The 26,861-nt window shown below is 38.2% G+C and overlaps 1 protein-coding gene across 1 annotated transcript; it reads right to left on the bottom strand.

Annotated features, from left to right (window-relative positions):
- Window positions 1-855: 855 nt before the first annotated feature.
- On the bottom strand, window positions 856-16,467 carry LOC136230755 (external alternative NAD(P)H-ubiquinone oxidoreductase B1, mitochondrial-like). The gene is made up of 10 exons (XM_066019917.1): window positions 16,244-16,467; window positions 13,954-14,230; window positions 12,812-13,018; window positions 11,687-11,937; window positions 10,021-10,240; window positions 8,702-8,806; window positions 6,030-6,293; window positions 4,072-4,193; window positions 2,645-2,764; window positions 856-1,355 (listed from the first exon to the last, which is right to left on the bottom strand). The coding sequence occupies exons 1-10, from the start codon at window positions 16,330-16,332 to the stop codon at window positions 1,268-1,270; spliced, it is 1,743 nt and encodes a 580-aa protein (XP_065875989.1). The 5' UTR covers window positions 16,333-16,467; the 3' UTR covers window positions 856-1,267.
- Between the last annotated feature and the right edge of the window lie 10,394 nt (window positions 16,468-26,861).

Raw genomic sequence — 26,861 nt, 5'->3', positions numbered from 1 at the left:
AAACCGCCGATGGGACTGGTAAAGTTGAACTTTGACGCGGCGATTTTCCCAAATTCTAGACGATCAGGGTATGGATTCGTGATACGAGACCAAGATGGCAAGTTCCTAGCAGCGGGGAATGGATTACTGGGAACGGCCTTAGATCCTTTAGTCGCGAAAGGGATGAGTTGCCGAGAAGCGTTAAGTTGGATAAAACGGGAAGCAGTTCAAAATGTTCAATTGGAATCAGATTCGCAACTCTTAGTGATGGCTATCAATAACCCTATTGAGTTAGTTTCTCCCTTTGGCATTGTAGTAGAGGATTATAAAGCTATGATCTTCGAACAGGGGATTAAGGCTGTCTTATTTACTAAAAGGTCTGCGAACCATGTTGCTCATTTATGAGCCCGGACAGCAGGTTCAGAGTCTGACAGTGAGGTTTGGGTAAATGACCCCTCTCAATTTATTTGTAATACGCTTAACTTGGATAATCAATAAATTTTCGTTATTGTCAAAAAAAAAAAAAAAAACTGAACTTATCAATAATGATAATATTAGACTTTAAAAATAACAATACTTAAAATAAATAAGTTTATAATAATAATAATAAGAATTATTATTATAATAAATAATAATAATAAATTTTATATATAAATAATTATGATTATAATAAATAATGATAAATTATATATAAAAAATTATAATTATAATAAAAAATGATAAATTATATATAATAAATTAAATTATATATAAACAATTATGATTATAATAAATAATGATAAATTATATATAAATAATCTTAAATTATAATTATACAAAAATTATATATAAATAATTATAATTATAATAAATAATGATAAATTGCTGAAATTAATGTTACTGAACTGAACTGAAATCACTGATTTCATCAGATTTTTTTAAATTTCTCTTCTAAGTAGGAGGGATCAACGAACCCTCCGTGATCTCTTCGCTCCGCCCGTGGCTGACGAGAGCGAGTTGGCAATCAAATATACAAACAAATAGACTTTAGTTTCGGACTTTACAAATGTGAAAAAAGAAAGAACAATCACACATCATAGTTACCAAATACATGATAACTAGCAGAAAACCAATGTGCCTCAAAATCATTTACAAAGAGCTAGCCAGTCTCCTATGTCGCAGAGAAACGGAAACTGACACAGAAGCAGACACTAGGAAACGTTTATAGCTAGGAAATGGAAACGGACACGAAATGCAGAAACGCTAGTGACGAAGAGTTTCTGTGTAACATAGCCGGACTCTATTGCATTCATATGCGGCTCGAATCTCTTCCAAAAATAAACCGACGAGTCCAATCGGAAACCACCAACACCCTTGTCCGCCAACTGACTTGCTTACTGAATTACAGAAATGGTTACATTTAGAAAGAAATTCAAGGATGTAAAAAAGTCTGGCAAAGACAGCAAGAGAAGATATAAGAGGGGTAAATTACACCCATGGCCACTGAATTTTGCACATTTTAACATTGTGGCCACTGAATTTCAATTCTTAACGGTATGGCCGTTAAACTTTACATTTTTTAACACTGGTGGCCACTCAACTTTATCCAAGTCTTCAAAATGACCGTTAATGACCTCAAAATGAAAATAATCAAGAATTAAAGTTGTTGAGAATGACCTTTACCATGAAACCACATTTTTTATTTTCCAAAATCACCTGTTTGGAGCTTTCTCTCTCTAAAAATTCACTTTCTCTCTCCTAACCAAACAATACCTAAATGACCTCAAAACGAAAATATTCAAGAATTAAAGTTGTTGAGAATATCATTAACTCTTTGATTTTTTTATTTTCAGACCGTCAGTGGTCGTTTTGAGGCATTGAGTGGCCACTGATGTTAAAAAGTGTAAAGTGCAGTGACCATACTGTTAAGAATTGATGTTCAGTGGCCATAATGTTAAATGGGTAAAGATCAGTGGCCATGGGTGTAATTTGTCCGATATAAGAGTGCTGTATAAATTACACTCATGGCCACTGAACTTTACTCATTTTCAAATATAACTCAACTTTACACTTTCTAACATTATGACTGTTAAATTTCAATCAATGCCTCAAAACAAAAATTCCAAGAAATTTAGCGGCCGTAAATTACATCCATGGCCACTGAATTTTATCCATTTTAACATTATAGCCACTGAACTTCAATTCTTAACCGTATGACCACTGAAATTTACACTTTTTAACACCGGTGGCCACTCAATTTTAAATAACTCCTCAAAATAGCCGTTAAGGACCTCAAAATGAAAATATTCAAAAATTAAAGTTGTTCAGAACGAAATTTACCATGAAACCACATTTTTTATTTTCCAAAATCACATTTTTTGGAGATTTCTCTCTCTAAAAATTCATTCCCAAATAATACCTAAATGATCTCAAAACGAAAATTTTCAAGAATTAAAGTTCCTTAGAATATCATTAACTCTTGGAATTTTGTATTTTGAAGCCGTCAACTGTCGTTTTGAGGTGTTGAGTGGCCACCGGTGTTAAAAAGTATAATGTTCAGTGACTACAATGTTAAAATGTGTAAAGTTCAGTGGCCATGGGTGTAATTTACCCCGTGAAAATGAGTAAAGTTCAGTGGCCATGGGTGTAATTTACCCTAAGAATGCTCACAAAGGCTGATAATCACCTTGCATATACAGAATACCATAGCCACTGGGTGCTGTGACCCATGGAAACCCAATCTCCAGGCAATTCTGCTGCAGCTTGCTCTCCTCCCAAAGGAGCAAATTGCCCCAAATGTTTGTACCTTCAAGTTTCAAAATAGTCCAGCATCTCAAAGGTCAGGGAATGTTCCAAGAAAACAAATTGAAAACAGAAGTGGCATTATGAACAGGTAAAATACACCCATGAAATTCAAAATCGGATATAAGAGCATCTTCAACAACCTCTTAGTTGGGCTCTTAAATTAAAATTTAAGGAGAGAGGGTTAAAAACCTAACTCCAACCGTCTCTTAGTGACTCCTCAAATCACTAACAACCTCTTCATTCTCTCTTTTATTGAGGAGCTCGGCTTCCTGAACTTTTTTAGTGTCTCACCAGCTCCCTAAACTTGCCTATTTCGTATCACCAGCTCCCTGTAGATTAGCTCCCTGCACTTTGCAAATATCTCACCAGCTACCTGAACTTGCTTATTCCTTAACAACTAAATACAAAAACCATAATACTAACTCTCGATCCTCATCCATTCGATCTCTCAAACCTGCAACACTAACTCTTATACTAAGTTGAAAGATAGGAGAAGAGAAAAAATTACCTCTCGAATAGATGAAAATTTATTTTTAGAATTTAGGTTTAATAATTTTTTGTATTTAGTTGTCAAGGAATAAGTAAATTCAGGAAGCTGGTGAGATATTTGCAAAGTGCAGGGAACTAATCTACTTTTATCATACGTTTGAGCTGGTGATACGAAATAAGCAAATTTAAGGAGCTGGAGCCAATCTACTTTTATGGACAAGTTTAGGAAGCTGGCGATGTATTAGGCCCATTTTTTATTAATAATTTATTATTGAATAATCTCTCTCCTCTCACTACTAGTAAATATAACAATACTTAATAATTTTAATGATAAAATAATAAATAAAAAGTAAATTTGAGGAGTATTATTCGAGATGATATATCTTAGTCACTCTTTAAATCACTAAGTCAATTATTTTATTATTTTTAGAGAGCGGACTAGGAGTCTCTTGTAGATGCTCTAAAAACCCCTACACTTCAACATAAAAGTATGAATGTCCATTGATCAATGTTGTACAAGTTGACCACGTAAAGTGTCGGTAAATCACACTCCTTTAATGATGGCTCCTCAATGATGACACCACAAGGAGTGTGATTTACGGCCAGTTCACATGGTCAACGGGTATTTACACTGATCAACCATCATTCGAACTTTTAAGTTACAGTATGTCAAAGTTACGAAACTAATTTGTCTGCTTTTGAAGTTCAGGGGTTATGATACTAGTAACACCAAAGTTGAGAGGCCATGGGTGTAATTCACCCCATTATAAACTCCAAGAAAACAGATAAAAAAAAAGGACCACAAAGCATGAAACATACTGGAAAGGAAGGAACCGGTGACGTCCGGAAGCACTAAAACGTCGAGGACCTTCAGGATTATTTTTGGACTTGTCCATATGATTGAAGCACTTGGAAAGATAAGTACCTTGTTGAGAAGCAACCTGAAAATAATACAGGATATCAATACATCTTATAACATACTATCAGTGACGGATCCAGGATATCAATGGCTTTCGTGATTTATCAATGTTAAATTTATACTTTTTGGTGTTTTTACATAACAAAATTTAAAGCCCTGTATAATCGTTTGGGTGGGGAAGGAATGATATGGTCCAGTAGGGCAGCCCAAGTAGGGTAATGCCCTTTTTCGATGTCTAGGGTTATTTTGATGAAGGTAGATATGTTGGATACGGTGAGGGAAGGATGATGATTAGGGTTTGTGCCTGTATTATTGGTGTTCGAATTGGTGGTGGGAGGTGTTCTGGTGGTGGAGTTTTCGGTGTTGGTGTTCATGACGGCGACGGGAAGAGGGAATAGGTGTTTCGGTTTTTCTGGGTCGGAGGAGGAGGGTTGCCGGAGTCGGCGGCGGCCGTAGATGAGAGAGAGGGAGATAGGTGTTTCGGTGTAGGGAGGAAGAGAAGAGGAAGAGAAAAATTAGGGTTAGGGTTAGATCTCTGATACCATGTAACAGATTGAATTGTTCCGTGACTGTTATTGATAAGTAATTGTGTTTATATACAGAATACAGTTCTCACGTTGTAGTGAATGTCTGTTCCTATATTCTAGGCTAATGATAAGGTAACAGATACACATGATATATGCTTTACAATAAATAAGATAGTCTCTAATACAGTTTCCATAGAAATTTTGTTAGTGGATGCTCAAGCCCCCTACCCCTGAATCCGTCCCTGCATACTATTGAGAATGACTCATAATTCTAGTTATATTAGAAGTTTTTGAGCTAAAATTTTGTTTCGGGTCAAAACATTGTGTTAGAGACAAAAAAGAGTTCGAGTTTTGGTACTAAAAGACATAAATAGAGGTTTGAAAACACACACAGATAAGTTTCGAGATAATCGGAAGTCATTTGTGTCAGTTAGGAAGTTGTTGGATTGATTTGGGCTAAAAAGGTGTCCAGAAAATCAAATTGAAGTTGCATGATTGAGAGGCAGGGAAATATACTCGGCGAATTTATTTCTAATACTCCGCAAGTTCGTGAACCAGCTCGATTCTAATATTTATAAACACGTTCGTGAACAAGCTTCGTTCGATTTTTTTTAATGATAGTATTTCTATGAAGTGGGAAATGTACAACAACGTAGTTTTGTAGGTCAAAACTACGTACTTTTGTGTTAAAAAAAAATTAAATAAACATAATTAACAATCATAATTAATGATTTGTTCGTGAGTGAAGTTCGTGAATAGAACTAATGAGCTGCTCGTAAACAAGCTCGTGAGCAGCTCACGAACAAGATATTGAGCTTGAGCTCATCAAATTTCTAACGAGCCGAGCTTGAGCTAGCCAAAGTTCGGCTCAGCTCGATTACAGTCCTATTGGTGATAGGACTGTAATCGAGCCGAGCTTTGGCCTGCTCATGCTCGGCCCGTCAGAACATTGCCGAGCTCGAGCTCGATATTTGTTCATAAGCTGCTCACGAGCTTGTTCACGAGCTTATTAATTCAACTCATGAACTTCGCTCGCGAACAGCTCATTAATTATATTGATTTGAAATTTCTTTAATACAAAACTACATAGTTTTGAAATCTACAAAACTAAAATTTACAGAAAACTACTTTGTTTTACATTTCCCCCTTTATAGAAATATTATTATTAAAAAAATAAACAAACCATGCTTGCTCACGAGCATATTCATGAACATTATAATCGAGCTTGCTCATGAGCTTGTTCATGAACTTACAATCGAGCATGCTCGCGAGCTTTCGAGCCTAGTTGTCTTTGAATCCAATTACCAACACACATGTAATTGCGTAAATACCTGCGCGGTTGCGGGCAGAGTTTTGCTCAATGAATCCACTTGAGCAAGGGCTTGTTTAAACCCTTCAATATCCACTTCCTTTCTGTCATGCCCCTCAGGATCTTTCAAAAGATCTGTAACATGTCTCAGATGCTTGTGTCTCAAATAGTGTTCAACTTGAGGGTACCTTACAAGGATATCATCCACCACATCTTGAAATTCTTCAACAGTTAATGTACCAGAGTTGTCTTTGTCTGCTGCCTTGAATATTGCCTCAATATCTTCCTGTATACACAACAAGATTTCAACAAATTGAATTTTTTGAGACAAAGAATTTGATATTATCACCAAAATTGGGTAAATTGCATCCATGGTACTTTCTTTATGGTCCCTGAACTTCAAAATAGAGCATAAAAGTCCCTGAATTTTGCCATTTACTAGGGTAATTAGCACCAACGGTCTCAAAAGTTTGGACAATATTTAAGAAATAAAGTTGTTTAGAACGACATTTACCATGAAACCACAATTTTTATTTTCAAAAACACAATTTATGGAGCTTTCTCTCTTAACCAAACAAGATCTAAATGATCTCAAATCAAAAATTTTGAAGAATTAAAGTTGTTTAGAATATCATTAATTCTTGGAATTTTTTATTTTGAGGTCGTCAAGGATCATTTTGAAGCGTCGATTGAAGTTTAGTGGCGATAATGTTAGAAAGTGTAACATAGAGACTTTTATATTACGTTTTGAAATTTAGTGGCCATATCGTGAAAATGAGTAAAGTTCAGTGGCCACAGGTGTAATTTACCCAAAAAGATTTTGATATTATCACCAAAATTGGGTAAATAACATCCCTCCGCTTAACTTTGACCTTACTTTCTTTATCGTCCCTAAACTTCAAAATCGAGCATAAAAGTCCTTGAATCTTGCCATCTACAAGGGTAATTAGTACCAGCTGCGGAACAACGTCCCAAAAGGTTACAAAAGTTCAATTTATCTCAATAAAATCACTTAAGTTTGTATTTGTCCCAATAAAGTCACTACGACGAGAATATGATCGGAAAACGTTCAAAGTGACTTTATGGGGACAAAAACAAACTTAAGTGATTTTATTGAGATATTAAACTTTTGTGACCTTTTGGAGATATTGTCCAAACGTTTATGACAACTGATGCTAATTACCCCCATTTACTAACACAAAAGTCCTTTACGAAAGTAAATGACCGATGTCAACCTCAAAATGGAAAAGTGAACCAGCATTTTAAGAGTTTTCTCTCTCTAAACAACCACTTTCTCCCTCCTAACCAAACAACACCTAAATGATCTCAAAATCAAGAAGCTGGTAAGAATTAAAGTTGTTTAAAATATCATTTCCATCAACTCTACAATGGAGCATTACCAACTACCGGAGTGGTCAAGGTTAATGAACTTTTATGTTAGTAAAGGGTAAAGTTCATGGACTTCTATGTCCAGTTTTGAAGTTGAAGGACCATAAAGAAATTGCGCCAAAGTTGAGGGGTCAAGGGTGTAGTTTACCCCACCAAAATTTGGAAAAAGTTTGGTTGGAGTCGTCGGCTACTTTACTTTTACTACAATATGACCAGATTAGCAAGAAAAGCTTTATCATTTTCTGAAAAACTGATGTTTAACTTGTTCATATCCCTCTTTAACAAGATAATCAAAAGGGTAAATTTCAAATAAAACCCTTGTGGTTTCACTAATTTTCAGATAAAGGACTGTGGTTTACTTTTTGTCAAAACAAGGATTGAGGTTTTCAACTTTAGCAAAATAAGGACTTTTTTGATTAATACTATTAAAATGACGACTTCAAAAATGATATATTTTAAGAACTACTAATATTCTAAGCAACTTTAATTCTTCAACTTTTTTATTTTAAGATTATTTAGATGATGTTTGGTAAAGAGAGAGAAAGTTAATGTTTAGAGAGAGAAAGTTCAAAAAAGATGATTTTCGAAAATCGAAAATGTAGTTCCATAGCAAATATGACATTGAACAACTTTAATTCTTGAAAATTTTCATTTTCAGGTCGTTAAAGATGGTTTTAACAGCATTAATCCAAAAGGTCTTTGTTTTCTTAAAAGTGCGAAACCTCAATCCTCGTTTTGACAAAAAGTAAACCACAGTAAAATTAGTGAAACCACATGGGTTTTATTTGAAATTTACCAAAAGTGTTTGGATATTCGGAGTGGAGGGAGAGAATTTATGTCGCGGACACGACTTGATTTCACGGTTTCATATGACGGTTCATGTTAGCCGACTCCAAATCATTTCGGAACTAAGGCTTTGTTGTTGTTGTTGTTTGGATATTTGGAGCGGATCACCCTGGATGGGACCCACCCGATCAGATCCAACTCATTTATATTAATATAAATAGGTAAGAGGTTGAATGAAAAGATATAAATCCTCCGTAAAAGACATAAATCTCTATCTTCCGATTTCTGGATTCGTTCTTCGTTGTTTTTGTATGAATCAAAGTAATCGAAGTAACATACTTGAAATTCTACAAGAGGTATTTATACCTTGAAAACCTTTAACGTAGTTTGTCAATTTATGTTTGATGTGATTATGTTGTTTGATTAATGTTTAACGATCTTGGGTATGATTGAATGCGTTTCAATCATTGTTAAATCAACAGAAAGCTTAATTTCCGTAAAGCTATAGTCTTCACATACCCGGATCTTACGTTGATATATCGTAGCACAATCTCCAATTGCATACACATTTTCACACTCCTTCACTCTCAGCCATTCATCCGTTGCAAGAACACGCCGATTCGCCTGTGCATCAAGCAGAACTTAGAGTTAGAAGTGCAGATTAACACTAATTCTGATTGTCTAAGTGTGAAATATGGTGCAAAATGTGTCTCATTGTTAAAAAACCATCATCAATTAGTCATGTATCGAGATAAAGATTCATCCGTTGCAAGAACACGCCTATTAGCGTTAATCTGCACTTCTAAGCCATTCATCCGTTGCAAGAACTCGCCTATTAGCCTGTACATCAAGCAGAACTTAGAAGTGCAGATTAACACTAAATCTGATTGATCTAAGTGTGAAATATGGTGCAAAATGTGACTCGTTGTGAAAAAACCATCACCAATTAGTCATATATCGAGATCAAGATTCATCCGTTGCAATAACACGCTTATTAGCCCATGCATCAACCAGAACTTAGAAGTGCCAATTAACACTAATTCTGATTGATCTAAGTGTGAAATGTGGTGCAAAATGAGGCTCATTGTTAAGAAAACCATCATCAATTAGTCATGTATCGAGATAAACATTCATCCGTTGCAAGAACACGCTTATTAGCCCGTGCATCAACCAGAACTTAGAAGTGCCAATTAACACTAATTCTGATTGATCTAAGTGTGAAATATGGTGCAAAATGTGACTCATTGTGAAAAAAACCCATGATCAATTAGTCATGTATCACAGTATCGAGATAAAGATTCATCCGTTGCAAGAACACGCCTATAAGCGTTAATCTGCATTTCTAAGCCAGTCATCCGTTGCAAAAACTTGCGCATTATTAGCCTGTGCATCAACCAGAACATAAAACAGCAGATTAACACTAATTCTGATTGCTCTAAGTCTGAAATATGGTGCAAAATGTGACTCATTGTTAAAAAACCATCATCAATTAGTCATGTATCGAGATAAAGATTCATCCGTTGCAAGAAAGCCTGTCCATCAAACAGAACTTAGAAATGCAGATTAACACTAATTCTGATTGATCTAAGTGTGAATATGGTGCAAAATGTGACTCATTGTTAAAAAACCGTCATCAATTAGGCATTTATCGAGATAAAGATTCATCCGCTGCAAGAACACGCCTATTAGCCTGTGCATCAACCAGAACTTAGAACTGCAGATTAACACTAATTCTGATTGATCTAAGTGTGCAACATGATGCAAAATGTGACTCATTGTGAAAAATACCATCATCAATCAGTCATGTATCGAGATAAAGTAAGCATTCAGCAACAAACCTGCCCGATTTGTTCCATGAAATCGATCACGACTGGTCGAGTACTAATACCGGTAGACCATACAACCAGTCCATGAGGTACGGAGTAAACCTCTCCGTTCGATTTCATCTTCATGGCTATTTCTTTATCTGAGACACTAAGAACTCGACATCCTGTTTTAACGTCAATGCCATCCCTTTGAAACTTCATTTCAGCAAATGCACTGATTCTGTTATCAAACCTACAGAGGTAAAATAGAAAATACACCCATATATGATCAAATATAGAAGAACGAAAGCGAAATAGGACTTATAGCTTCATTATAGATTACGAAGTACATCTTAAATAAGAATATGAACACTATAAGGCTATAAGCATTTGGCATTGAGAGGTTTAAGATCACATAAGTGTCACGGGAACAAATTTGAGCTAGGCCAAAGTCCCTGTGTGGTACTGAGACCTCCCCAAGCACACGGCTAGCTAAATGATACCGAGAGGATTACTCCCTATGAGCATTCTGCCAAGTCCTACTTCCGACAGTATACCCGAACATAGCAAGGATTGTTTCAAAATTTGAGGTGTAGTAAACACACAGCGATGTTCTTGCAATCATCCGAAGTAGATTGGTTTTCTGAAATCTTAGAGTCTTAAATGAGAACGACAGCAAAAAGGACGTATAGCTTCGTTATAGATTACGAAGTACGTCTTAAATAAGAATATGAACACTATAAGGCTATAAGCATTTGGCACTGAGAGGATTAAGATCACATAAGTGTCACGGGACAAATTTGGGCTAGGCCAAAGTCCCCGTGTGGTACTGAGACCTCCCCAAGCCCACGGCCAGCCAAATGATACTCTCAGGATTACTCCCCTATGAGCATTCTGCCAAGTCCTACTTCCGAGAGTATAGCCAAACACAGCAAGGATCCTTTCAAAATTTGAAATGCAGTAGACACGATAGCTATGTTTGCAATCATCCAAAGTAGATTGATCTCCTGAAATCCTAGAGTCTTAAATGAGAATGACTGCAAAAAGGACGTATAGCTTCGTTACAGATTATGAAGTATGTCTTAAATAAGAATATGAGTACTATGAGGCAATAAGCATTTGACATTCATAGGTTTAAGATCGCATAAGCGTCTGGGATAAATTTAGGCTAGGCCAAAGTCCCCTTGTGGCACTGAGACCTCCCCAAGCCCATGGCCAGCCAAATGATACCGAGAGGATTACTCCCCTAGAGCATTCTGCCAAGTCCTACTTCCGAGAGTATAGCCGAACATAGCAAGGATTATCCGAAGTTCTTGCAATTATCCGAAATCCTGAAATCCTAGAGTCTTCAACACAGAGAAAGTAACAAAATTTGATCTTGCAGCCAGTTTAGGATAATGTACTTTCAGGTGCACCGTGAAGATGCTTAGGATCCGTAAAACCTCTAGTAAAAAGGGCGGCCTGGTGCACTAAGTGTCCCCGCTAAGCGAAGGTCCCGGGAGGGGTTCCACTTTGTGTAGTGGAGGTAAGCCTTCCCCTACCAATTTTTTTGGCAAGAGGCCGCTCCTAAGACTCAAACCCGTGACCTCTCGGTCACACGACAACAACGTTTACCGTTGCGCCAATGCCGTAAAACCTCTAGTAAAACGTTAAAAATGTTTCTCAAATGCAAAATTGATTATGAAAGTTAAGTTCTTACATGTTCAAAATGTGATCTCCAGATTGAACCAAAGTTATCTTTACTAGATCCTTAACCGTAGGATAAATACCGACTATATCTTCTTGCAGAAAGTCATGCAACTCCGCAGCAAACTCTACACCAGTAGGACCTCCTCCAACAACTACAAAATGGAGGTGAGTTCTGCGCTCTTCTTCCGTAAGGTTAGGGAGAACAGACTTTTCGAAGCAATCAATCACACTCTTACGGAGCTTCTGAGCATCTTCCAAGTCCTGAACAACATATCATACTGAAGACAGTTTAAATTTGAATACAAAGAGATACTGAATCATACATATAAATCATCATATATCTGGTTAAATGTATAGTTCTTCACTGAATTTTCATTTTTGTCTCAAAACGGTCATTCAACTTTAAATTTTGTCTCAATTAAGTCACTTCGATGACTTCAAGAGCAAAAAGACACCGGACAAGTGATGTGGCTGCCACATTAGCACTAGTCAACTTTCATGGCAGACCGAAACGACACATGGACACTTGGCTGCCACCTAGTTGACTGAAACGACACTTGTCAGCTAGGTGGCAGTCAACTAGGTGTAGCCATGTGTTCAATCAGCGGTAAAAGTTGGCTAGTGCTGAATAAAATCATTCAACTTTAAATTTAGTCTGAATTTAGTCACTCCGACAACTTCAATAGCAAAAAGACATCGGACAAGTGACGTGGCTGCCACATCAACACTAGTCAACTTTCATCGCTGACCGAAACGACACGTGATTGCCACCTAGATGACACATGATTGCCACCTAGATGACACTTGGCTGCCATCTAGTTGACTGCAACGACACTTGTCAGCTAGGCGGCAGCCACATGTCGTTTCAGTTTAGCTAGGTGTAGCCATGTGTAGTTTCAATCAGCTGTAAAAGTTGACTAGTGCTAACGTGGAAGCACATAATATTTCTGGTGTCTTTTTGCTCTTAAAGTCCCGGAGTGACATTATTGAGACAAAATTCAAAGTTGAATGATTTTATTGTAACAAATTGAAATTGACGGACCATTTTGAGCGAACATGAAAGTTTAGTGACTAATGATGCATTTAACCCTATATCAAGCATATATCTCCCCTCCATGCAATTCATTCGGCTTACCTTCAGAAAATGACAGTTCTCCTTGACACCGGGGGTATTAAAAGTGTTCACTTGTGCTCCTACTGCTACAACCAAGTAATCATATTCTAAAGAAAACTCCCCACTACCAATCACATTGTTCTCAAAATTCGCCTTGCAGAAAACTTTGTTGTTTGTAGCATCAATCTTAACACATTCCGCCTCACAAAAACTAATTTTTCCATTTCTCTGCAAGCGTAAAAACGAAATTTCGTTACTAATAGTTGAATCGCGGCCATTGGCTATCAATTAGAGCACTTTGGAAAATAGAAATTTTTTCTATTAGGCCTAAACCATACGCAACCCCCTGAACTTGTCAGTTTTGGTCATTTTGCCCCCTGAAACTTACAGGACGACCTATTTGCCTCCTCAACTATTTAAAAGTGGTATTAGCAACCTATTTGCTAATACCATTTTAAATAGTTGAGGAGAGAAATAGGTCGTCCCGTAAGTTTAGGAGGCAAAATGACCAAAACCGACAAGTTCAGGGGGTTGTGTATGGTTTAGGCCTTTCTATTAAGAGTATCAAAAACTGATGCTAACAACTAAAACAGAATCCTAAATGGAAACGAAAAGAGTAAAAAGGAAAATACAAAAAAATAAAGCGAAAAAACAGTAAGTCGCGCTTTTGAATGAAAATAGGATCCGAAAACAACAAAATCCGAAACCTTAAAATTGGCATAAATTACGAATTTGCCATTGCATCAAATCTTTCCATGAATTTGGGCTTGATACATCATTCGCCCCTTGAACTTGTCCAAAAAGCTTGATTGGCCGCCTGAACTTTCAAATGTCCCAATAGCCCTTCAACTTACTTAAATGCCCTAATAGACTCCTCAACTTGGGTAAAGTATAATCAACTTCTTTACAACTGAGTGATTAATTTACGACATTTTAAGCAAGTTGATGTGGACATTGGGACGTTTCAAGCAAATTGGAAGGCTATCGGAACACTTTAAAAGTTCGGAAGACAACCAAACTTACTTTTTGGACAAGTTCAGGAGTGGAATGATGTATTAAACCCATAAACTTGCAATCTTGCTCTTGAACAACAACATCAATAACACAATGTGCATTCATACACACTAAAATTTTGGCTTTTCATTTCACCTATTATATCTAACCTTCCTTATGATATTCCGAACAGGCTCTGCGATGCTTCGAGCTTCGACTGTTCCACAGGTAACACTAGGTAAAAGAGGGGTGAATGCAAAATAGTTCCGGGGAGAAATGACATGAACATCGTATGCCGAAACATCAAGATCTTTAAGAAAACTTATACCACCCCATCCTGTTCCAAGGACTACAACCTTCTTCTTTTTTAATTCAGTTTGATTGACTTCATCCGGGGATCTTACCAGTTCTTGCTTTGAATCAGCATATGCCACTGCCCCTCCACTACTGCAGTATATTACAGTAAAGCATAAATATGGTGAAATCAGGATGCAGTCTCAATGAAATTATAGGCTTAATATATAATTACACACTTCAAGTTTGACAAAAAAATTTTGCTGTTTTTGGCACCGTATAATTATATTTGAATCTATCACCCAACTTGTTGATTTGGCAGAATTCAAAGTTCATGCTGAGATCACCTCCATGCCATGTGAACTTTGAAGTCTGCCAAACCATAGTTGTTTGAAAGAGCTTATTGGATCCAAAAAGCTGGTTTTAAAAGCTTTTTCAATTAGCTTATTGTTCCATCAATTGAAGGACATTTCAGTTTTCGGAACCTCTCTCAAGCTGTAAATATTGTGACTCTTGCTCAAATTGTTGAAAAGAGCTGATCTAGTTGTGCATGTGAGCAGTCTTAGATGGTGGGAAGTACTTGGATAAAAGAAAGGCTTTACTATATCCTTATTTGTCATTTTACACAAACAACTATTTGCAATTAGCTAAATTTTACCAAACAAGTTTATACAATCAGCTAACCGAAAAGGTAATAAGCTAATAGATAATGTAATCCGCTAACAGCTAACAACTATTTGCCAAACAGGGCCTATATATTAAGCTAAAATTAAAAGTTTAGAGCATGAAAAGATACAGACAAGTAGGCTGTAAATGAGCTGAGCCGCTCGACTTGATTTATAAACAAGTCGAGTTTGAGCATGGTGAAACTCGGTTTGAAAGCCGCGAACAGGCTCGATTAAAAGTTTATGAACAAGCTCAATTATAATGTTTATGAACAAATTAGTGAAAAAGCTTGGTTCGATTTTTTTTTTAATAATAGTATTTCAATAAAGGGGAAAATGTCAAACAACGCAGTTTTTGTAAATTTTAGTTTTGTAGGTTTCAAAACTACATAGTTTTGTGTTAAAGAAAGGGTTAAATTCACCGTTAGTCACTGAATTTTCATAGTTGTCTCATTAAAATCATTCAACTTTGAATTTTGTCTAAATAAAATCATTCTGGTGACTTCAAGAGCAAAAAAACTGGAAAAGTGGCGCCGCCTCCCCATCACAGTAGTCAACTTTCACCATTGAACGAAACGACATGTGACTGCCACTTAGATGACACCAGACTTCCACCTAGCTGACCGAAATGATAGAGCTAGGTGGCAACCACGTGTCATTTCGGTCAACTAGGTGATAGCCACGTGTCTTTCGGTCAGCTACATGGTAACCACGTGTCGTTTCGGTCATATTTTCAGTGTCCTTTTTCTCTTGAAGTGTCCGGAATGACTTTATCGAGACAAATTAAAGTTAAATCACTATTTTGTGACGAACATAAAAGTTCAAATGAACATAATTATTCAGTTGTTCGTGAGTAAAGTTCGTAAATATAACGAACAAGCTGTTTGCAAACAAAGCTCGTGAACAAATTCGTGCTCGACTCATGACAATTTGGTTCGATTTGATTACAGCTCTACATACAAGAAACTCTAGTTGATTAGTGAGTGAAGATCTTGGACTTAAAGAAAAGTCATCTGATTGAAGCAAACTAGAGAAGATAAAAAGAAAATTAAATCCAATTAACACTGGAAATTAATTTCTCCATTGACAAATTTGAACCCAAACCAAAAAAAAAAAAAAAGTAAAATCTCCAAAGTATAACTGCATTGTGTCGGCAACGAATCAAGATCTATCTTTTTGTTTGGGTTCAAATTTTTCAATTTCCAGTGTTAATTGGATTTAATTTCCTTTTTATCTTCTCTAGTTTGCTTCAATCAGATGACTTTTTTCAGTATACTTTTAAATATCCACATAGCACAGTCAGTCACTGTAACAAAACCCAAAAGTAAACAAAAAAAAAACTTCAAAGCTTGCATTTCCAGTTCTATAAACAGTAGTAAAATGTCGAGAAAATTCACTAGTGTTTTACTGTTTTCAGCTCAGCTATTCGGATAATTTTCAATCAAGGATTTGGGATAAAGTAATTAGGGTTTAATTTAAGCAAAGGATTAGAAGAACAAACCTGACAGCAAAGAGAAGGAGAAGCTTAGAGTGAGAAGAAGAGCCATGGAGAGACTGTGAAGCTCTCTTGAAGAAGGATACAATTGTCATTTCCAAAAGAAAAAGGGTAGTTTCCAGAAAGAGGAATTCTGATCCAAAAAGAGGAATTTTGATGTTGTATTAAGAGAAATACAGTGAGACAAAGTCGGAGTGAGAATGGCAGACATTAATGGAGGTTTGTCTGAATTTTGTTCTAGCAATTGAAATATTAAGCGTGGATTTTTTAGTATGCCACATCAGCATAAATAGAACTTTGTTCAATTTTTTATTAATATTTTTTCTTTTTTTTTTTTTAAAAAGAATATATATATATATATATATACATATTTTAATCAAAAATATATATATATTTTTTTTTCTTTTTTTATACTAGTATTCATCATCCATACTAATCTTTAGAGATAAATATCTAGCCAAATTACAAATCTAACCCAATTAAAGGAGTCAATTTATATATTTAATCCATATTATTTCCATCTTATCAAATTAGACACTTTTATCCATTTTAAATAAAATTATCTTTGAAGAATTTTTATGAAGATTGAGAGTTTTGAGATCTATCTCTTCTCTTTTAGATCTTTCTCTCTCTTTTAGATCTATCTTCTCTTTTTCAGATCTGGCTTCTCTCTCTCAGATCTGTTGTCATGGTGAAGAATTTTTATGAAGATGGAGAATTTTGAGATCTATCTTCTCTCTCTCAGATCTATTTCTCTCTTTTAGATCTTTTTTCTCTCTTTTAGATCTATCCTCTCTCTCTCAGATCTATTTCTCTCTTTTATATCTTTTTCTCTCTTTTAGATCTTTTTCTCTCTTTTAGATCTATCTCCTCTCTCTCTCTCTCTCTCTCAGCTAGGGTTCATGGTAAAGCGTGTTAGGGATAGATCTAGGGAGAGGGGGGCTGTGGCCGGCGAGGGGGGGTCGGATCTGGAGGGGATTTGCGGCAAGGAAGGGGGCGGTGGCCTGGTGGTTTGGGGCGAGAAGGGTGAGGCAAGTTTTGTTGGCGGCGAGCGTGCACCTAGTGTAGATCGGGGCGGGGCGCTTGGCGGGGTGGAGGCAGGGGAATCCAGGGGCGTCGGTAGGGATCTCGTGGGCATGGATGGTGCATCGGCAGGATTCTCGCGGGCGCCGCCCGTGCGGCTGGGGACGGATCTTTGCGATCCACAGGCGGCAGATTCGACAAGGTTGTCGCGGCTGGGTGCGGATCAATGGGAGATACGGGCGGCTGGGTTTTCTGATGCCGGGGGTAAGGCTTCCCCAATCTCGAGGGGAGAAGTGGGGCCGGGGGTGCCTGGCGCAGGGCTATGCGCCGATAGTGCCGGGCACTGCCCAGGCGCTGCCGGCTCCTCGGTCGGGCAGTGGGCTGGGGCTGTCGGCGCAGTGCCTTGCGCGGGATCCTCTCCTCCGGGCTGTGAGGGGCAGGCAGGGGCTACGACGGGGAGGCAGGCTGCCTCGGGTCTGGATGTTTCTAATAATTCGGGAAGGGTGGGTGTTGTAGGAGTAGCTCATGGGAAGACGGTCTCCCCCAGACCTAGGGTTCAGATGAGCGAGATCGGTAAAAACTCTTGGAAGGACACGGTCATGGGGGTGGCTGAGGAAGAGCCGGTTTTAGAGGAAGTTTTAATGGTGGGAGATTCTGATGATATGTTCTCGGATTCTGATGAGGAAGATAATGGCCAGGAGGATCCTCTCTGTCCGGTCATTAGACTTTCCGCTGCAGAGAAGCGTGAGCTTAGAGAGAAGTGGAAGGTGTCTTTGATTGTTACTGTCCTGGGTAAGCGAATTAGTTTTAACTATTTTGCCCAAAGAATACAAGCGCAGTGGGCAAGGAAAGGTAAAGTCAGTATTACTGACCTGGAAAATGACTACTATGTCATTAAATTTACTAGGGTTGAGGATTATAATTCGGTTATCAAGGGAGGCCCATATATCATTTCCAATCATGTTTTGGCCTTAAGGCCTTGGGTTCCTAATTTTAATCCTCACGACTGTTCGGTTAACAGGATCTTGACTTGGGTAAGATTCCCGGGCCTTCCCATTGAGTACTACAGTGAAAACTTTCTGAGTAAAATAGGAGGTTTGGTTGGTAAGGTCCACCATGTGGACAAGACTACAATTGGGGCCATTAGGGGTAAGTTTGCTAGGGTATGTATAGATGTTGATCTGGCTAAACCTTTACTTTCTAAGTTCTGTGTTCAGGATAAAGTGTTCTTTATTGAGTATGAAGGTTTACATAACATCTGTTATGATTGTGGCATGTATGGTCATTCTCAGGAGGGTTGCCCTAAAAGGGAGAGGGTTGTTATAGAGAGGGTTGAGAGTAGTGTGCGGATTACTGGAGGGAACCAGGGGTATGAAGGGAACTTTGGTCCCTGGATGGTGGCAAAGAGGCCCGCTAGACGTAGGAATCAACCTGCAGTGGTTTACAATCGTCCTCCTGATATCAACACAAATTCTAAGTCCCTTTCTCCTAAAGCTACTGTTATTCCAAATGTCAAGGAGAAGCCTGTCCTCAAAGCTAGAAAGGAGGCTGGGGTTTCTTCAGTAGCCTTGCCTGGGTCCAGATTTGGGGCCCTGATGATTGAGGAAGTTCAAGAGTCAGACCAAGATGAGAATCATATGGATGAGAGTATTCCAGGATTAGAGTCTGTAGATCCAGTCGAGAAGGTGGTTGAATCTGTGAACCCGCTTTTTGTCTCTAAGGATGAAGCCCAGTGGGGGACCCTGACCCTTGCAGCTAGAAGGATGAAGAATTCAAATGAGGTTAGTATTCCTGTTCCTGGTATTGATCCTGGGATTGGGAAATCTATGGGAGTTAACAAAACTAATATGAAAAAGCTTAAAGGAAAACAAAAAAGTGGCCTTAACACTTTGGCGTTTCCAGATAAGAGGGGGCCCGGGGGTACCTCGGTAAGGCTCTCAGGAGCCCCTAGTAAATACCTAGCTTAGGGTAGGGGTGTGGTCAGTTGTCCTCCTTTCTATGGATTTGTTATTTTGGAATGTTAGGGGTGCGGCTAGCAAGGCTACCCGTATCCATATTAATGATCTTATTAAGCAGTTTAATCCATCTTGTTTTGCTCTTTTGGAAACTAAGATTAGTGGTGAGAAAGCAGATGAGGTGGTTAAGAAGTTTAAGAACTGGCACTGTGTTAGATCGGAGGCAACTGGCCGGGCTGGGGGGATTTGGCTTTTTTGGAGGCCAGATCGGATTCATTTTGATATTCTTAGCATGGATAAGCAGTTCATTCATTGTAAAGTGAGTATTTCCGGCAATACTCCCTTTTTTATTACCCTTGTGTATGCTGACCCTATCTTGTCTAATCGAAAACGGCTCTAGGAGGTTCTCTATTCTATGAGTGTCAGCATTTCGGAGCCCTGGTTTGTGGCGGGTGACTTCAATGATATCGCCTTTATGAGTGATCAGAGAGGGGGATCCAATCATTATGTTAATCGCTGTCTGCATCACAAGAATAGTATGGATTTATGTGGGCTTTCCGATCTGGGGGCTTCTGGTCATAAATTCACTTGGAAGCGTAATAATACTTTTGTTCGATTGGACAAAGTCTACGCTAATGTTTTAGCTCTAACTTCCTTCCCCGAGTGCTCTGTGTTGAACCTCCCATTCCGTCATTCGGATCATTGTCCTATTTTGTTTAGACTTTTGAGAGGTAAGCATCCTAGGGGTAAGAGACCGTTCCGGTATCAGTTGGCTTGGGAGTCCCATCCTAAGTTTAAAGAGTTCGTTCATGAGAGTTGGAGACCTCATTCGTATGTACTGCAAGCTGCTGAAGGGTTCAGGAATAAGGTGCAGGGGTGGAATAGGAATGTGTTTGGGCATATTATCAGAAGGAAGAACAAGTTATTAAAGAGGATGGAGGGCATTCAACGCAGGTTGGAGGGGAGGTTTGATCATAGCCTTGAGGGCCTCCTCAGAACCCTTCAGAAGGAGCTGGAGGCTGTGCTTAGGCAGGAGGAGTTCCTTTGGTTCCAGAAGTCTCGGAAGTCCTGGATTAGAGATGGCGATCGTAATACCAAATACTTCCATCTCTCTACCCTGATTAGAAGGCAGAGAAATAGAATTGAGGCCATTAAGGATTCTAATGGTGATTGGGTTTATGAAGATGAGGTTATTCGAAACTTAGCCCTGGATTTCTACAGAGAGCTGTTCAAAGAGGAACCTGTTCTTTTGGAGAGGGCTCACTCTATTGCTACATTTCCTTTAATCAGTGAGGATTGTAGTCAGGAGGCCTTTCAACCTATTTCCCGAAAAGAGATTGACCAAGCTATCTTCAGCATTGGGGCTTCTAAAGCTCCTGGGATTGATGGTCTTCCGGCGGGCTTTTACCATAAGCTTTGGGATGTAGTGAAGGAAGGCATCTATAATTTTGTCTTGGGGGTGTTCAGTGGTTCGAAGGATATTGAGCTGGTTAATAGAACCCTCCTGGTTCTGATTCCTAAGATTGATAAGCCTTCTTCCTTTTTGCATATGAGACCTATCAGTCTTTGTAATATTCTTTACAAAACTGTTACAAAGATTGTGGCTAATAGAATCCATGGCATTCTTCCTGCGATCATTTGTCAGAATCAGGGTAGCTTTGTGCCTGGTAGACAAATGATGGATAATGTGGTGATCGCCCAAGAGATGGTCCACACGATGAAGATTAGGAAGGGGAGGAAAGGCATTGTGGCTCTGAAGCTGGATTTAGAGAAGGCCTATGATCGAATTAATTGGGATTTCTTGATGGAGAGCCTTGAGAGAGCTAGAATCCCGGACAGCTGGAGAAGTTTAATTAAGGTATGTATTTCTTCTCCTGTGTTTCAAGTTATGGTCAATGGGGATATGTCGGAGGAATTTTCCCCGGGCAGAGGAATCCGTCAGGGGGATCCTATGAGCCCTTTCCTTTTTGTTATTGCTATGGAGAGGCTCTCTCACCTGATTCAGGATGCGATTGATAATGAGAGTTTCCACCCTGTGGCGATCAACAACTTCTGTCCCCAGGTGACTCACTTATTCTTTGCAGATGATGTCCTTATCTTTCTTGAGGGTAATGAGGAGCAGTTGAGAGTCATTATGGATATTCTGGATTGTTTTTGTTCGGCCTCTGGGCAGAAGCTTAATATCCAGAAATCTAGGATGATGTGCTCTAAGAATATGAATCAGAGAGTCTGTAAGAGATTAAGTGATCTCTCAGGTATTCCTCTTACTGATTCTCTTGGGAAGTATCTGGGCGTTCCCCTCCATAGTGAGCGTGTGTCTAAAGGCTCCTTCAAAGAGACTTTGGATAAAGCTAATTCGAAGTGTGCCACTTGGAAAGCCAAGACTCTGTCTCTCGCTGGCCGCCTCACGTTAATTCAATCTGTTAATTGTGCTGCTCCCAATCACATCATGCAGGCTTGTAAGCTTCCGGATCCTGTGCTTAATGATCTTGACAAGATTAACCGTAGGTTCCTGTGGGGGGAAGCTGCGGAGGGCAGGAAGATCCATCTTGTGCCTTGGAGTGAGGTTTGCCAGCCTAAAGATTCTGGGGGTCTGGGTATTAGGAAAGCAAAGGACAATAATAAAGTTTTATTAATGAAACTCCTTTGGCGTATGTGGCAAAACCCTTCCTCTCTTTGGGTTCGCCTCCTTTGTGGTAAGTATCGGAAAGACAAAATCTTCGGGGGCCCGAAAGAGAGAGTTGCTAATTGTTCCTTCCTCTGGAAAGGACTTAGTGCTGTGTTTGATGAGTTCTGCTCGGGAGTTGGCCTGGAGGTGGGGAATGGTAAGTCCATTAGTTTCTGGTTTGATAACTGGATTGGGGATAAACCGTTAATTGAGGTGTGTTCTTCCCCCCCGCCTAGTGATATACGCAACTGGAGGATTGCCGATGTGGTTGACTCGGAAGGGGACTGGATCTGGTCAAAGTTTGATACTTTCTTTAGCCTTGAGACTCTCCTTAGAATGCGGGGAGTGAAGGTGAGTAATCAAGAGGAAGACTTGGATAGGCACTGTTGGGCGCTGACTAACAATGGAGTTTATTCTTGCAAATCGGCCTTTGAAGCTTTCTCTCTCTTTAGATCTGATCCTCCCTCGGATGTGTGGAAGTCGATTTGGACCCTTAAAGTTCCTTTCCGTATTAGGAGTTTCCTGTGGCTGGGCGTTAAGGACAGGCTTCTTACTAATTCGGATAGGCACAGAAGGCACTTGGCTGATTCTGGAGCTTGCAGTAGATGCAGAGGCCATGTTGAGACTTTGTGCCATGCTCTTAGAGATTGCTCTAATAGTAAAGAGGTTTGGAGGAAAATTCTCCCACACCATATTTTCTCTTCCTTCATGGCACATTCTGAGGTCGACTGGTTCTCTGATGGTGTTAGAGGAAAGTTGCTTCCATACATGGAGCATGGTGACATTTTCTTTGCTATTATCTGTCACCAAGTTTGGAAATGGAGAAACGAGGAGATTTTTGGAGATAAAACTGTTTTTATGACAAACTTAGCTGATTTCTTCTCGAAAAAACTTTTCTCTATTATCGATAGTTTCAAAGGAGAGTCCCTTGCCAGAGCCTCTCAGTGTTGTGATGTCCATCTCGTGGGATGGAGCAGGCCAAGAGAGGGGGTTGTGAAGCTGAATACTGATGGTTCCTGCCTCAGAAACGGTAAGATTGCGGCTGGAGGTGTGCTTAGAGATGTAGGGGGCGTCTGGCTTTCTGGGTTCTCCCAGAATTTAGGGTTGGGTTCTTCCTTTTCTGCGGAGCTCTGGGCTATTCTTACTGGAATCAATCTTGCTAAAAGGCTGGGTGTTAAGAGGCTCTCTGTGGAGTCTGATAATTTGGAAGCAATCAAAATGATTTCTGAGAATCATTCTATGGGTCTTAACAGTCGCAACCTCATCAAAGCTATTATAAGGCTTTGCTCCTCCTTTGAGTTCGTAGAGTTCAGACACATTTTTAGAGAGCAGAATCGTGTTGCTGATCGCTTGGCGGCGGCGGGCCATGAAGGGACGTTAGGCGTTACTACCCTTCCTGTTTCCCCTAGTTTCATCTCTCATCTTCTCTTAGAAGATAGGATTGGGGTTAGCTTCCCTAGGCTAATTCCTGGGTAGTTTGTTGTTATTCATTTTTCTTTTCCTTTTCTACCAAAAAAAAATAAAAAAAAAAATAAAAAATAAAATTATCTTTAGTTTTATTCGATTGACCCATCTGCTCCTGCTCTAACTTTTTCTTCTTCCGATTCGTCCGCTTCTTCTTCTTTTTCGTTTCAACTTCTTCTTCGGTTCATCTTCTTCAATTCTGATACCAATCGTTAGCAATTTTTGAGATTATTGAAGTATTATATTCAATTTTCCGTAGAAATGATATGTTTTTAGCTTATACGCCTGCTTTTCTCGCTGGTCTTACCTCTTTCTTCATTTGTAACGGTATCGTTTCAATTTCCACTATTTTCCTCCACTTTTCCCATTGTTGTCGCATTTGTGACGAAATTTATCGCATGTCACAAATGCGACAACTGATGTCGCAACAGTTCAATTGTTAGATTTTTTTACTTTCTCATTTTTTGAGCTTTCCATCATAATCCTCTTCCGCAGACACTAATTCTTCAAAGGTTGAATGAAACATAATCTCTTCTCTTTATAAACCACCGTCTTTTCATCGGTTTAGGATGACGAAGAAGATGTTGAGAGTCTAAGGAAGAAGGTGAATTGAAATAAGGATATTCTTGTCCAAAGTGGATGAAAGTGTCTAATTTGGTGAGATGGAAGTAAAGTGGATCAAATATGTTAATGATCCCCTTCAAATGGGCTAGATTAGTAATTAGCCCTAAATATCTATGATATTTTTTTTAATCGAATCAGAGATTCAACTCCTTGTCACTCGGATCAATCCTCGTTAGCATCTATGATATTGACCCTGTTTGGGAATTAGCTGTTAGCTAATTACATTAGCTGATTACATTAGCTGATTTGACTAGCTGTTTGTGTAGACCTGTTTGGTAAAAATTAGCTGATTGATAATAGCGGTTTGTACAAAAAAACGAATAAGGGCATTTCTTTTTTTAATACATAATATACATAAAATAATTAGGGTTAAAGAAGTCCATTAATTTTAATATTGCAAAACGCTAATTGAAAAAGCTTCTTTCTAAATTAGCGTTTTCATCCCAAAACTCTCTCCCAAACCTCTCTCCACCAAACACTCCAATCAGCGATTTCAATGGTCAAACCGTTAAAGTTGGTCAAAACCGCTCTTTCGCTCTTTACCAAACAGGGCTATTATTAAATTATAGATAATCCCTTTAATTATCTTTTTATTAATTATTATTATAATATTTATTAGTTATAATGTGTATAAGTTTCTTTCTACCAGCCGTATAAATACCATATATTCTGTACAAATTATATATTCATTACTCATAACTTAGTATTTATCGTACCATGGTATTAGAGTGTTTTTCCACTTTGCCTACCCCAAGTTCGGCCAGTCCATTAGAGCACCTCTAGTGGGTGTTACAAGTTTGTCACTTGTAACACCCAACCACTAGAGGGGTAGTCACTTGCTTGTTACAAAATGTAGTAAGTTACTACATTTTGTAACAAAGAAAAGGACAACAAAAAATATTATTAAAAGATTTTTCTCTTCTTTTAAGAGTAATTTTTTTTATTTGTCAATTGTTTTTAGTCCTTCAAATTTTAATTGTTTTTTTTTATTGATTTATGAATAATAAGTATTCAATTAATGATTAAATTTTAGAAAATAATAATAAATATTGAATTAATTACTAAATAAGGTTCGTTTGAGTGGTAAAACGTTTCAAAGCTAGGTCTTGAGTTCGAATCCTAATATACGGAAAAAAAATTAATCGGACAGTTTATTAAAAAAATATTGAATTAATTATTTTATTGGACATATAGTTTTTATGAAATTATTAATAAGTAATTAAATTAATTATTTTATTGGTTAAAAAATTATTAATTATATATTAATTGAGATAGTGTACAGTGTTTATAATAAGTGGATCCTACTAAATTTTGAAGTAACAAAGAGTTATAGTGGAGCGTTTTTTGTGGGTGTTTTCTATGCTTAGGTGGCACCCAATTGTAACAAACCTTTGTTACAACCACTAAACATGAGCGTCATCTTTCGCTGCTCTAGTCTCCTACTATTAGAGTTCTTATATTAAGTATCCGGTCTTTCATATTATTTGGAGGACCCCTAATTCACATTTGGACATGTGTATGGTGACCCCATGTAATAATTAAAATAGTGGGGCTTCTTATAACAATTGTAGATCCATATTACACATGTCAAAATATATATGGGAGGTCCTCTATTTGACATGGAAAACCTGATGCTTCTAATAATTTGCCCTACTATTGCCTTCTCCCTTCAAGCAAGTTATTGTCGCCTGCCTCTATATGTATCTTAAGAAATTTTAAGAAACCTTTTGTTCATCTTGTCTCTTCTACCATCGATCCTAATAGACATATCTAGAAATGGTAGTTAGACCGAACATCAACGTTCGTCTTACCATTCTTACAACACTTTAGCTGACCTCTTTGATAATCCAAGTCAGATAGTGCTCTTATGTGTAACCTTTGAGAACCTAGTAGTAACCTCTCTAGTAATCATTTTCTATACGATATCAAGTACATCAAGACGTACAGTTAAGTCGCCTTTTTTTTGCTCGGATATTTCCTTAATCTTTAGTGAACTGATAAGCTCGAATGAGCAATTACACGTTGCCTCATTCGGGTGTTGCCACACGTTTCTCAGTCCCACTAATCAAGTGGATGGTGATATCTAATCTCTATAAGGGATTAAACATTTTTTCGCTTCATTCATGATTTCTAAGCGTGACGTACAGTACACCCAACTAAATCCACTTGGCACCCAGTTACAGATCCATTAGGCGATCAATCAAAGTACAATACAAACCACACTACAAGAAAATACTTGTTTCTGACTTAGAGTGTTACATAATGAACTTGGTCTAAGGATTCAACTTAGAGTGTTACATAAAAACCACACATGACAATACTAACCATGTGGTGTTCTCATGGATCAATATAGAGCTTACTATTTGATAAGCTCTAATGCCCCTAATTTTGTTATCCAATGTCTATAACCGGTGAAACACTACTGTAATCAAATCATATGTTAGTCTTTAGTTAACTATCGTTCCTACAATAGTAACAAATTAGAGATATTCATATTAGTATTTTGTTGCCTCACGGTTTTACTTGATAAAGTCATCAACCCGCCAAACGTGGGTAGATCACTAATCTTGGATACTCTATTAATCATTTTGCATAAGTAAGTTGACTTAACAAATAATTGCCTTATAGTTAACAGTTCCGTTAGATACGACATCCAGGGACTAGGGCATACTCCAACAATCTCTCATTTGCACTAGTCCGACTAAGCAAGATCTTGTCTGTGTTGACTTGACATAATCACGTATATGGAAGTAATGGTTAAGAAGCACTAAAAGCCTCTGACACGCCTCCTTAAAAATAGAAAAACAATGACACGTGCCAAAATGGAAGGGAACCACCGTCAACTGAAAAGAGATGCTCAAGGACATAGAAAGGTGAGACCTGATAAGTG

Source organism: Euphorbia lathyris, chromosome 5 (assembly GCF_963576675.1).
Source record: "Euphorbia lathyris chromosome 5, ddEupLath1.1, whole genome shotgun sequence".
In the NCBI taxonomy this organism is placed as follows: Eukaryota; Viridiplantae; Streptophyta; class Magnoliopsida; order Malpighiales; family Euphorbiaceae; genus Euphorbia; species Euphorbia lathyris.
Note: the sequence above shows the minus strand (reverse complement) of the source record. Positions and strands in the feature narration are given on the sequence as shown.

What these genes read in the sequence shown, in the direction of transcription:
- LOC136230755 (XM_066019917.1), bottom strand. Translation starts at nt 16,332, where the DNA reads ATGACAATTGTATCCTTCTTCAAGAGAGCTTCACAGTCTCTCCATGGC. An exon ending in TCATGGAACAAATCGGGCAG is followed by an intron (nt 8,807 to 10,020) that starts GTTTGTTGCTGA and finishes CTTGATGCACAG; the next exon opens with GCGAATCGGCGTGTTCTTGC. An exon ending in CTCTGCCCGCAACCGCGCAG is followed by an intron (nt 4,194 to 6,029) that starts GTATTTACGCAA and finishes TATTATTTTCAG; the next exon opens with GTTGCTTCTCAACAAGGTAC.